Source organism: Notamacropus eugenii, chromosome 5, assembly GCF_028372415.1.
Source record: "Notamacropus eugenii isolate mMacEug1 chromosome 5, mMacEug1.pri_v2, whole genome shotgun sequence".
NCBI classification, from domain to species: domain Eukaryota; kingdom Metazoa; phylum Chordata; class Mammalia; order Diprotodontia; family Macropodidae; genus Notamacropus; species Notamacropus eugenii.
In genome coordinates, this window is record NC_092876.1 from 90343881 (window position 1) to 90357467 (window position 13587).

The 13587-nt window shown below is 40.1% G+C and overlaps 1 protein-coding gene across 1 annotated transcript; it reads right to left on the reverse strand.

The window, feature by feature from the left end:
• Window positions 1-5846: 5846 nt before the first annotated feature.
• Window positions 5847-6797, reverse strand: LOC140508679 (olfactory receptor 52D1-like). Its single transcript, XM_072616568.1, has one exon. It carries the CDS (start codon window positions 6795-6797, stop codon window positions 5847-5849), a length of 951 nt encoding a protein of 316 aa, XP_072472669.1.
• Window positions 6798-13587: the final 6790 nt, after the last annotated feature.

A 13587-nucleotide genomic window follows, 5' to 3' on the forward strand; every position in this document is an offset into this window, starting at 1 on the left:
ATTTAAAGCTCTTCCCAACCTGACCCCATCTTACTGCTTTAGCCTTCTTATACATTATTCCCATCCATGTATTCTACAGTCCAAACATACTCATCTCCCCTTATGCCCTAATACCTACAACTCTGCCTCTCTCCTTCCCGAGTCCTCCCTAGAGGACCATAGTCAGTTTCATAATGGCATGCTTGCCCAACTTCTGGATAATGGACAGTGCTCCCATGCTTTCCCAGTCACCAATGGAGTGGAACAAGGCTGTGTGCTTGCTCCCATGCTTTTTAGCATAACATTTTCAAGTGTTGTCAGACATCTTCAGTGAGGACTCTTAAAATCCTCGTTTTTCTGAAAAGCTCAACTCAGGTACCACTTTCTCTGAGAAATCATTCTCCCACTTATTAATGCTCTCTACCCCCTTGAATTATTTGTACTTATTTATTTGTGCATGAGTGATTTTCCCCAATGGAATATATTTCTTTGAGGATAGGGTTCATTTCAATTTTTTCTTTATATTTCTAGCACCTGGCATAGTACATTGAACAGAGCAAATATTTAACAAACATTTTTGCTGAATTGCCTTAAATTATTTGAATGGTTGTTATGTAGATTTGCTTGGATCCAGAGGGTAAAACTGGATGGAAATTACATAGAGGCAAATTTTGATTAATGGAAGGAAAAAAACCTTCCTATCCAAAATGAATGGGCTGCCCTAGTAGGTAGTAGATTTTATCCCAATCTGCCCTATTTTAAGTCTTCAGCGTGATTGTATACTTGAAGTGGATATCGTATAATAAGCAGTGTGGATGTAGAATGGTGACCCTCTTCAGGTGTTATTTGGACTTCTGTGGTATCTTCCAATTATTAAAATTCTATGACTCAGAGAAAACAGAGATGGGGAGATAGAGGGAGTGGATTGGTAAGAAGAATTTGGGGAATAGTGCATGAAATAACAAAATAACAGGTCTATGGAAGAGGTACTGGTTGGTTGGTTGCTGTCCTTCAGACTCAGACAGGACCAAAATGACATCACTATATTGGAGTCAAGGTACAGTGTGACCAATTGTGGATGATCAGACCTATACAAGCTTGAGAGGCTCTACTACAGGTCAGACAAAAATAGTTTATGTGAACATGTGAAGTGGAGATGTTTTTAAATGCATGCATCTCACATTTTTCTTTGGAGCTACTGCAATTCTGCTTCCATCATAGAGCACAGCACTTGCTTTGAAACAGGGACACTGTGTTGGGCAGTCATTTGCCAGTGTCAACTATGCCACACAATCGATTCCAACGTTCTTTAGAGAGACATTGAGAGTGTCCTTGTCCTTATGTGGCTTCTAACCTCCTGTAATCCAAAGGGATTATGTAGACCATGTAGACTGAGCAGTGCTTTTACTCTAGGCTCCGATCTTAAGATACAATGACACAAACTAAAACTAGCTTAACAGGCAATAAAGTTTTATTACTACAAGTAATGCAAATTAGCAAGTGTATAAACAACAGATAATAGTTAAGACAGAAAGTAAAAGAAAAAGTATTCTTCAGCAACCAAGTCCGAGCTCCAACACTTTGGCAACTGGGGAGGCTGAAAGCGTGAAGCACTTGGAAAAGTTCCTAACTGGGAGAGCAGAAGCGGGTGTCCCCACTTCTGCAGCAAAAGACCTCCAAAGATCCATCTCTCACTCATTCCCTTTATACATGTAACTTCGGGGAAAAGAGGAGCATTAGAACAAGAAGGTATTCTGGCTAGAAGTTCCAGCTGTTGACTTGGACATATGTGCCCAAGTGCACAGGTGCAGACACCTCCTCCCTCAAGGAGTTTTATGACTCTTAAGATAAGGGTCTCTTCACCTGGGCTGCATGTTTCATTAATTTTGCTGGTTCACCTGGCACTCCCAGTTAAGTATATCAACTTTAAGTTACATTCCTTATGTTAGGTCATGTGGCAGTCATGCAAGTGGCTGGGGAGAATCTTCCTCAGTTTCCTCACACCTCCATGTGAGTGCTTGCCTTGTGTGAGTTCTCCATAAAATAGCATTTTAGGCAAACATATATTTAGCATTTAAACAATGTGGCCAACCCATAGGAGTTACACTCACTATAGTAGAGTTTGAATGGTTGACAGTTTAACTTGAGAAAGGAACTCAGTACCATATCTTGCCAGGTAACCTTCAGAAAGACAAGTCAAATGGAAGTGTTCAATTTTCTGCCATGATACTGGTAGACTGTCCAGGTTTTAGAGGAATATAGCAGTAAGGGCAGCACAGCAGCTCTTGTAGACATGCTGTTTGTTAGGATATCTAATACCTCTTCTCTCCCACACTTTCCTTTGAAGCCTCCAAAACACTGAGCTAACTCTGGCAATGTGTGCCCCAACCTCATCACCTGTGTGTACATCCTTAGAAACTAAACTGCCAAAATAAGAAACTTATCCACAGCATTCAGTTTTTCTTTATTTGCTATAACTGATGGTTCCACCTATGGATGATATCGTATGATACAGGCTGGTGGAGAATCTCTATTTTCTCGGCCAATTCTTAGTCCAAAATTAACACCAGCAGCAAAGAATCAATCCATACTTTGTTACAGATCAGCCTCAGAGGCTGAGTGCATAATCATCTGCAAAACAAAAAATCATGCACCAACTCTCCCTTCACTTTAGTCTTGGCTTATGGCCTTTTGAAGTTAAATAATTTACTGTCAGCGCAGTAGTTGACCTTGATGCAGTCTTCATCAGAAATGAGGAGATGGTACATTCTAAAAGAAGGAGGGTGGCCCGTGCAGAGGTTTGAACATAGGAATTTAAATTCTGAGTTTAGGAGAAAGCTAGTAGAACACTTTGGCTGCAATGCAGCATGTTAAGATGAGCGATGTGAAGCAAGGGAGATAGGAATCAGACTGTAGATAACTTAACATGCCAAAGTGAGCAATTTGTCTTCTATCCTAAAAGCAACAGAGAACCAGTGAATGTGTTGTTGTTTGGTTGCTTGCTTGTTTTTCTATTTTAAGGAGGTGACATGTTTATATTCATGCTTTAGGAAAGTTATTTGGGGAACTATGTAGAGTAGTGGTATCACATTCAAATAGAAACAAATCTTTGTGAGCTACATATTGACATAGAAAAGCCCATGGTAAAATTATTTGTTTTATTTTGTTTTGTTAAATTTCTCCCAATTACATATTAATCTGGTTCATAAGAAGTTCTGTGGGCAGTGAGTTTGATACCTCTGATGTAGAAGACAGAAAGATCTGAAACAGCAGAACAAATATGAAGATAATCTACATGAAATAGGATCTGAAGCAGGATGACAGCTGAGTGAGGAAAGAGAAAGGGATGTTTGTGAAAGCTATTTTTAATGTCAAATCAATAGGACATGGCAACTAATTATACAAAGGAGGTGATGGAGAGGGGAAAGTGCAGGATGACTGAAATAGGGAAGTCTGGAGAGAGCTGGGTTGAAAGGAAGGAATGATGAGTTCTGTTTTGGACATGTTGAGTTTGAGAAGCTGACTTCTGATTAGGACTTGTAGACAGTGTCAATGTTCCCATCTCCCTGCCCTAAGTCTTGGTTTCTCTAGGTTAAACATTTCCAATTCTTTGTTGAATTCATTCTCAGGTTTATGGGATTTAGAGACTAAGGCTAGTCATTAAGGGAGATCTCATAGTATTAGGATATGAAGAAACTGGTTTCATGCTTCTCTCCCTTTCTCTTTCTCTCTCTCTTTCTCCCTCCCCCTAAATGAGAACTACAGATATACTATTATATATATATGTGTATATATGTGTGTGTATATATATATATATATATGTATATATATATAATATGTATATGTGTGTACTATCCACAGCAATCACAACACATATATACATACACACATATATACACACATACATACATATATGAATGAACTTGCTTTATATGAATACATGTAATGAATGCCCAGAGGTCAAGCTACTCCTCCAGGATTGGGAAATGCCTTTGCTGTCCCTCCTCCATACAACCCAGAGAGAACATGCCAGAATGTCTTCTTTGAGAATCAGAGAATGTTATAGTGAGAAACCTAAAGTGTTTCAGTGAGCCTCCTCAAGTATGTTATCATGGTAACCATGGAAGGTCCCAGAATGATTTTATTGGATATGGCATTATTTACCTGTTAACAAGTAAAGGTCCAGAATGCCTCACAGAAACAATCTCTTTACTTTTGCTACCATAATAACAAGGGCTCAGCACTCACCCCCAGCCAGGTTTGGAATCAGTTTGTATGTTGAAAGCTTTCAAGCTTTCTTTTGATGCTCCTCTCCCATGTTGCAGAAGGGCAGAGGATAACACAGCAGGAGATCCCCATAGCAGAAAGAACAATGGTCTTGAAACTGGGGTACCTGCTTTGAATAACAGCTCTGGTACACACTAGTTTGGTGTTGTTGATTAAATCATCTCCTTTCTCCGTGGCATAATTTCTTTATTAGTCAAACGAGAGGGGTAGACTAGGTTAGCTCTCAAAAATCTCATATTTCTCCTGTAATCTTAAAATCTAGATTTAGGGAGCCAAATTAGGACCAATGCACAGATGTTTTCATAAATCAGATTTCTTCTATATAAGAAAAAGTCCTAGTAATTAAAGCTGTCTAATAATGGAATGGCTCTCCTCAAGAGGTAGCAAACTGCCATCATTAAAAATAATAATGGATTGTATTTATATAGCACTTTATCATTTACAAATTTCTTTACAAATAATAGCAGTCCTATGTGACTCTCCTTTCAGAGACACTTTAGGGGAGAGATCTAAACTAGATGAGAAATTAAGCTAGATAACTTCTAAAGTATTTTGTATTCCATATATAATGTCACACTCAGTTGATGTATTAGTTAGTTTTGTTGAACCGTTTTTCTCTTTTTTTATTCTTTGTTTTAAGGGGTTACTCTCTGGGTGTGGAAGGTATATTTCAGGAAATGAAAGTAATATAAAAACAGAGATATCAATTTTTTTTAAGAAAATAGTTTCTTCCAATTCAGGATCAATAGCATAATTGGGGAAAGGTTCATAAACCACATATTCTCAAGAAAGCTTTTAGTGGTGGGTAGGTTTTGTACAGGTTGCCATCTTGAGGGGCTAGAGTAGAATATATAGGGGAGTGAGATGAGGCTCATAGATCCAGTCTTTGGGGAGCACTTGACCACAGAAGGAAATCAGGAAATGAGTCAAATGTCTAAATGTTTCAGTTCAGAAGGAATAAATTGTTATTTCTATCACCTTGGGGTTAGGTAAGGTCATTTCTAGGTTGAGTTCCTCAGGTAGTCCACAGTGACTTGAGAGGTTCCTGTTCTCTCAGAAACTGAAGATGCCCTTGGGATGGAGGGAGTATGACATCCTGGGATCCTACCCTGAAGAGATATTACAGAAAGGTCCCTATTTCCGTTTATAGAATGAAAAGCATTCATCTCTAATACTTGCTCTTCCCCAGATTCCACAACCCACAAATGAAGACAAATTGATAAACAGCAGGGTTCATTCTCTGGCTGTGATGCTCACTGGCTCTCCATTGTCTCATGTCCTTTTACCATTCAAACCTGAATGTAAGAATCAGCTCATTAATACATATCTTCTGTGGGGCTGGCTCACACTGTCACTTTATATGATTTAGAAGAGTTGCTATGGTGTCCAGATCCAGTGTCACATGCATCCTCAAAGGTCCAAGATAACACTTGCCTCCTGAAGTAGCAAAAGTTATGATTTCCAGGTGGGTCCCTTGGACTACCTTTGGTCTCCATAGGCTTTTATGAGCTTCTTAGTGAGGAATTTTACTCATTTTCTCCTGATCTTTCCTCAGAATATGAGGGTCATGGAGGGCATTACTACCTCCTGCACAGTCCCAGTCCTAGGATTCGAGTGCGGATCTGCTTGGTGTTGATGCCGTACACTAGTGGGTTAAGCACAGGGGGCACAAGCAGGTAGAGGTTGGCAAGAATGATGTGTGCCTGTGGGGACACATGACGGCCAAAGCGATGAGTGAAAAAGGAGAAGAAGGCAGGGATATAGAAGACAAGAATGACACAGACATGGGCTCCGCAAGTGCTGAATGCTCGAAGCTGGGCATCCTGGGAAGGCAGGCGCAGCACAGCATGCAAAATGAGAACATAGGAGGCTGCAATGAGCACCACATCCATTCCTGTGACTGAGAGTGCCACCGTGAGCCCATAGATGGTGTTGGGCTTTATGCTGGTGCAGGCTAGCTTGGCAATGCCCATGTGCTCACAGTAAGTATGGGCAAGGATGTGGTGCCCACAGAAAGGGAGACGCTTAATAAGTATAACAAAAGGGAAGACAAAGAGAAGGCCCCGGGCTACGCATGCTGCCCCAATCTTCCCAATGACAGTGGCATTGAGAATGGAGGTGTAATGCAGTGGGCGACAGATAGCTACATAGCGGTCAAAAGCCATGGCTAACAGGACTGCTGACTCGGTGGCAAAGACTGCATGGACAAAGAACATCTGGGTAAGGCAGCCATGAAAGGAGATTGTGTGGGCATTGAGCCAGAAGATGGACAGCATCTTGGGCAGTGTGGTGGAGCAGAGAACCAGGTCTGTGATGGACAGCAGGCAGAGGAAGAGGTACATGGGCTCATGTAAAACCTTGTCTGTCATAATGATAAGGAGGATGGTGCCATTACCTGCAAGGGCAAGGATATACATGGAGCAAAAGGGAATGGAGATCCAGATGTGTTGGTCCTGCATGCCTGGGATGCCTAACAGGATGAAAGTGGATGGGTGAAAGGCAGTACCATTAGGGATAGCTGCAGTGAGCATTGTGGGATGATATACAAGAGACTTTTCTTCTTCCTCCTGATCCAGACAAAAGAATATGGTTGGCAAAGAGAAATAAAGGAGAGGGGAGAAGAATCTCACAGAAGACTAAAGAAATCACTCTCTACTCTTTAAAAATTGATTTTTAAAAATTATTTTTTAAATTTATTTTTTAATTAACACACATATACCTTCTATTTTTCCTCTCCCCTACTCAACTGAGGAATAAAAAATGAGAAACAAAGGACCACCCATGATCCTCTTCTCCATCCTACCCACAGTAGTGTCTCTACCAGCAGCTAATGAAAAACATCCATCCTCAAAAATAAAAATCTGACTTCCTCCAGAAAACCTTTTCAGATTGACCAAAGAAGAGTATAACCTTCATTGGTCTTTCCACACTAGATTGCTCTGCTTTTTGATCCTTACCCCTGCTCCACTCTTCTCCCAGCAGATATCTGAGAATGCTTCACTCTATGGTTCCTTTATTTTTCTGTGAGGGCAGATAGAAACCAGACTTTTGGAGCTGTCTTCAAAGAGACTTCATTCCAGCCCCCCATACAGAGAGATGTTCATCAAAACAAAACTTGGAAGTGGGGCCCTTTACTTTCCAGGAAATGAGTCAAGTAAAGAGGGGTAGCAGATAGGGGTTAGTGGTCAATAAGAGGATACAGGAATTGGAGGAAGGAGTTTGAGATTTATCTTCAGAGAGTATAGGGGAGCCCTGATTTGTGGTGCTTTCAGGGTGAGAAAAAAGAAAGTCTTTCCTCAGAAGTCAATGTTCCTACCATGTGATTCCAATAATGGGTAGGAGGATGATCATTTCTACTACTTCTACATTTCAAAGATTCTATGGTTCTGAAGTTCTATGACTCTACTTACCCGTGCATTAATTACCCAGATACATTTCCATCTTATATGGCAATCCTTGTGTGGGATCCTTGCTGTGACGAGCAAACTCATTTTGATAGTCATTAATTTATGTCAGTTCTGTAAAACCAGGAAGATGCCCCTGTAGGCAGCTAGGTGGTGCAGTGGTTAAAGTACTGGATCTGGAGTCAGGAAGCTCTGAGTTCAAATGTAGACATTTACTAGCTGTATGATCTCAGGCAGGTTATTTAACCTCTGTTTGCCTCATTTTTCTTACTATGAAATGATTAGAATGATAACATCTGCCTCCCAGGGTTGTTATAAAGAACAAATAAGATAATGTTTGTACAGTGCTTAGCCCAGAGCTTGGAAAATATTAGGTTTTCAATAAATGCTTATTTCCTTCCTTGCTTCCCTGTACTAAATGTCCAGAAATAAGTGAAAGTGTAAGGAGATTAGGAAGATGATTACCTGGTGAGAAACAAGAAAAATATTCTCTCCTGAGCTAAATGGTGCAACAGATAAAGCACTGGGCCTAGAGTCAGGAAGACCTGAATTCAAATCTAGCCTCAGATTCTTACTAGCTCTGTGGCCCAAGATGAGTCACTAAAGGTCTGTCTGCTTCATTTTTTGTCAGTTTCCTCCTAGGGTTACGATGAGGCTTAAATGAAATAATATTCATAAAGTATTTGGCATGGTACCTGGCACATAGTAGGTACTTAATAAATTATTGTTTCTTTCTTTCCTTCCTTCTTTTCTTCCTTCCTCCCTTTCTTCCTTCCTTCTTTCTTTCTGCATTGCCACAGGATCTCCAATTCTCCTACCAGTCATTTCCAAATTTAAATTTCTGATTTTATGAGCCTTTTCAATAAAGCACCAAAAGCCCTTCTTTAATGAGAGAGATGTTGGGTCAGGGACAGTGCCAAATTAAACTGAGAGGGATTATGTAATTATTTGGTGTGATTCTTGAAGACTTGGATCTGGAAAGAACCTTACAGATTGTATCACTTAGTCCCTTCATTTTAGGAAACAGAAGCTTAGAGAGATAGAGACTTTCCCAGTATCACTCAGGTTAGACAGCTGAGAGCTAGGATTTAAACCAATATCCTTTGACTCTTGGATGTAGTGTTCATTCACCTACACCACACTGTCTCTTAATATAAGGAGCAGCTTCCTACCAATAAAGAGCTGTCCAGTCATGAAATGGACTGACTGTTTTGGCAAGCAGTAAGTTCCCTGTCACTTAAGGTGTTCAAGCAGAGGCTAAAAATTCACCTATTAGGGATGCTATCCAGAGGATTTCTGCACCGAGTATTGGATGGAAGGGGATAGAAGAGAACCAGATATTGGACTGGATATCCCTGAAATGATTCTATAATTCTAAAACTGATTCTACAATTTTCTCTGTAACTAAGATTCAATTTTTGGGTCTGTAGCAAAGAAAGGATCCTGTGAGCTATTTGTATAATAAAAGAAAGAAGGAAGCAGAAAGAAAGCGTGTAGTCTGAGACATGACTGTGTGTGGGTGGGAGGCCAAACAGGGCAAAGGACAGTAGGAGGGAGAATGTTAAGGAATTCTGGCAGCTTCCCAGCTGCCAGATGGAATTCAGGGTATTAGCCCTGGGCCTAGGTGGTCTTCTAGCTGGAACCTTCAATATTCAGAGGGGGCAAGGTAATGTGACTAGCTTTGCTACTTCACTCCAACCCAAGAGATTAACTAGCATTATAGTAGTAAAAAAGGCAAAATATTTTTCTCAATTTAAGTTAAGATAATTTTTCCTCTTCCCTCATATGGTTTGTGGAGTGATCCAATTGCCTGCAATTGATACTTCTACCTCCATACTTCTCACTCTACTTTTTTCAGACTCCTATCATCTAATACCATGTCCACAATTCTACTCAAACTACTCTCTCAGAATCACCAGTGACATCTTAATCATTCAAATCAAAGACGTTTTCCCCATGTTCATCTTTCTTTGCTTTTGAAGCATTTGGCATTACACACTAACCCTTCTTTCTAAGAAAACCTCACCTCTCCTGGTTCCTACACACTCATTCTCATGGTGTTCCTATTATTCTAACTGTACCTCTTTCTCTTTTTCGCTTCTTCCAGATGTGTCCTTGACCTTTCTTGTTTCTGTCTCCTGACATTTTAATTCATTGCCATGGTTTCAACTATAACCCTAAGAGATGATTTCTATATCTCTAATTGTAACCATAATTTTTTTTCCTAAATTTAAAATCTGTGTCTCCAACCTCATCCATCTACAACTGCATCAGCTCAAACCCAGGATCTCCAAAACAAAAATTATAATTTTGCTTCCTCAACAGTTTTCTCTGATGTCATCCTTTTTTATATATACCTGGAACACTGCTTCTCAGTCCAGCTCCTGTTTTTGAAAACTGGTGTTAGTTTTGACTTTTTCCCTTCCCTCATCCTCTCATATCCAGTGAGTCTTTTGAATTACCAAGTCTGGCTGATTCTACCTTCCATAAAATCTCCTATAGATAAATCTCTTATCTATTCCCATTCCCATTCCTACTATTCTAATACAAACATGAGTAGAATACTGTAATAGTTTCCTAACAGTTTTTTCCTACCTCCACTCTTTTCTACCACCCCCATTCATGTTTCACTGACAAATTCATCTCCCTATTAAACTTCCTTAACAAATCTTCAATATCCTGATGCTAGATTACCTTCCTATACTTGTCACACTACTCCCATTTCTGTGCTCTACTTCCTAAAATGTCCTTAAAGTGTAATAGAGTACAGGGTCTGGACTGAGTTCTAATTTGACCTCAAATACTAACTGTGTGACTCTGGGCAAATCAATTGACCCTGTTTGCCTCAGTTTCCTCATTTGTAAAATGAGCTGGAGCAGGAAATGGCAAACCCCTCCAATATCTTTGCCAAGGAAATCCCAAATGAGGTCATGAACAGTCAGACAAAACTGAAAAATGTCTGAACAGCAATAAAGTACAGCACTTTTAGGTTTGCAAAGCACTTTGTATACATTACCCCTTTTGCTCTTTACGATGGCCTTGTGAGGTGAGTGCCTTTATTACCCGCATTTTAAATATGACAAAACTGAAATTCAGAGAAAAAAAGTGATTTGTCCACCATTGTGTAGATACTAGATGTAGGCAGTAGAATTCAAATCCCAGTCTTCTTAACTCCAAGTTCAAAACTACTACGCAAACTGCCTCTGAATGATACTGACTCTCCCCGAATACTTCCTGCGTTTTCCTATCTCTAACCCTTTTCTCATCCTGGTGTATGTATCTCAACTGCCTTTTCTCTACCACCTCTGCCTATTGAAATCCAACCTAATTTTAAAGACTCCGTTGTTCATCCAGTTAGACCTGCTCCTTCTCCCCTTAGGCTTCCTATAGCATTTTGATTTATTGTATATTTATTATTTATATTTATTACTATTCCATTGCATGACAGTTATTGATGTGTTAACTGCCTCTGCTAGTTTGTGAACTCCATGAGTGGAGACACTTTGTATTATTTATCCTTGTATCAGTCCAACCGTGTTGAATACAGTTGGCAAAAGTACCATAAATGTATAAGCACAAATAAATGTTGACTGCATTAAAATAAATCTTATCTTTTCCCTTCATTGCATTAAGATCAATGAAAAATGCCTGCCTTTGGATGAGACTCTCTCTTAATCTTCTCAAATGTCAAGCACTCTGTGAAAAGGGAATTTCTTGCTGCCTTGCTTCATTCTTTCCATCTCAGTTATGAAGCTGTTCCAGGTAACTAATCCAAATTTTTCACACATTACATGGAGACTGTTTCCTCTCTTTCTAGGGGAAGTTGGGCAAAGCACACCTTTCCTTCCTCTGTACCATGACATGTCACATTCTATAGCACAGTGTATCCAACCCATTCTTTGGCAGAAATCCTCTTAGAAGTTAAAGAGAGAATAGGAGTATCCCTGGATTGACATGCAGAATATCTGAAAGGCTACAGGGTAAATGGAAACACATGTTGGCCATACCCTTAATCTAGACTGTAGCTTTATGAGACAGACAGGATCTTGGGGACAACAGCTGTAGCCTTTATGTGGGTTGAGAGATGAGGTCCTGGGAAGGAAATGAGGGCTTGAATCCAGAATTAAAATAGAAGCTCAGGTGCCAAAAAGCATGAAGAAGGAAAGGATCCAGGGACTAAGGACACCCTTCTGGCTGATTCAGTCAAATGACTTCTGGACTGCAAAACTATATACCTGAGTTTTTAATCCCAGCCCTATCACTACTGAGCTATGTGACATCATACAGGTCACCTCCCTTCTCTCATCCACTCAATGTCCTCCTCTTCTAAAAGGGGACAATAATTTGTTCCCTACCTTCCTCAAAAGGTTGTTTCAAGTACCATACCAGATCATGGTTGTAAAAGGTTTAGAAAATATAATCAGTCGTAAAAATGGAAAGTAGTATCATTCTGGATCACTTCAGTTCGTTAAGAGTCACAGATTCGTTCATCTGGATACACTCATCACTTTAGCCTATTAAATCTCTTCATACCTCAGTAGATAAGGTTTTTCATGAGCTGCTGTAACCAAAGGAATTTGTTATCTGGTGACCAGCCTACTGTTCATGAGCCCTCTTTATTTAACTAGGCTGAATATCAGACAATAGATGCCTTGTGTGTTCCCAGGACCATACTTGAGCCCTATCTTGCTTAATAGCACCTGCTAGAATCTTTAAAATCTGGAAGGGCAGAAATCATTCTTTATCTAAAAACTGATTCCTTCCTAACACCTAGAACATCACACTTTACACGGTAGGCACTAGATAAATGTTTGTCCATTGATGGTGATCTTTTGGCATAAACTTCAGGAAACCGGGGATATTTGTGCCACAATGAAGCATGAGAGGAAGAATTTGGAGAACCATTAATCTGATCATTGTTATTATAACATGTGTGTTCATCCTTCATTGCTGAAGAAGACCATGCCATCAGAGAAATGATGACATGACTTGCACTTGACTTTGTTTTTTGAATAAGGGAGGGCTATGCAGGTCAGCCTCACTTCTCTTCCAGAGCCATCTGAATCCAGTGACCAGATATTCATCAGGATGACTGAAGATGACCCAGGATGAGGCAATTGGGGTTAAGTGACTTGCCCAAGGTCACACAGCAAGTAAGTGTCAAGAGTCTCAGGTGAGATTTGAATTCAGATCCTTCTGACTCCTGCACTGGTGCTCTATCCACTGTACCACCTAGCTGCCCCTACTATAATTATATTATAGCGTATATATTATATATATAATTATATTATAATAAAAGCTTCTCTGAAGGGGATAGAAGTAAGGCTCCCTGACCCTTATTTTTTCCCCTATACATTTGACATAGCAAGATACAGAAATTTCTAGTGGATCAAGAAAGATTCAGTTAAGAAGCAAGAAAAAAAAACAAAAACAAAAGAGCACTTACTGTTGTTGAAAGTTGTAAGACACTGGAATATGAACCTGGATCAAGACACTGTTTCCTTTTCCCAATGACTTAAGAAATTCAAAAGACTCCTGTCTGTCCTGGGGATGAAGAGATAGTTAAGATGCCCTCCAGACGTCTTTGCTGGGGATAGGAACCCAAGATTATTGTTCACAATAATACCTCTATTAAGCTAATGTCCCTAGCCCCCACTACTTGGATCCTCTTCAGAAGATAGTTTCTGGACCGTTTTCTTGACATACCAGTGACATACCTGTGACATACCTAACCCCACTCTACTGGCCACTCACTCACCCTAGCTTGGGGCTAGAGCAAAGACCAGGTCAAATGCAGTTCCAGGAGCTATGATTCAGGCAGCTTTATTCTAGATCTCTGGGGACAGGTATGAGATAGGGAGTAAACCAAATATGGAGACTAGGGACTAGGGGACAGTGGGGATATTTGTGGCCCCAG

What these genes read in the sequence shown, in the direction of transcription:
- LOC140508679 (XM_072616568.1), bottom strand. Translation starts at nt 6,797, where the DNA reads ATGCTCACTGCAGCTATCCCTAATGGTACTGCCTTTCACCCATCCACT.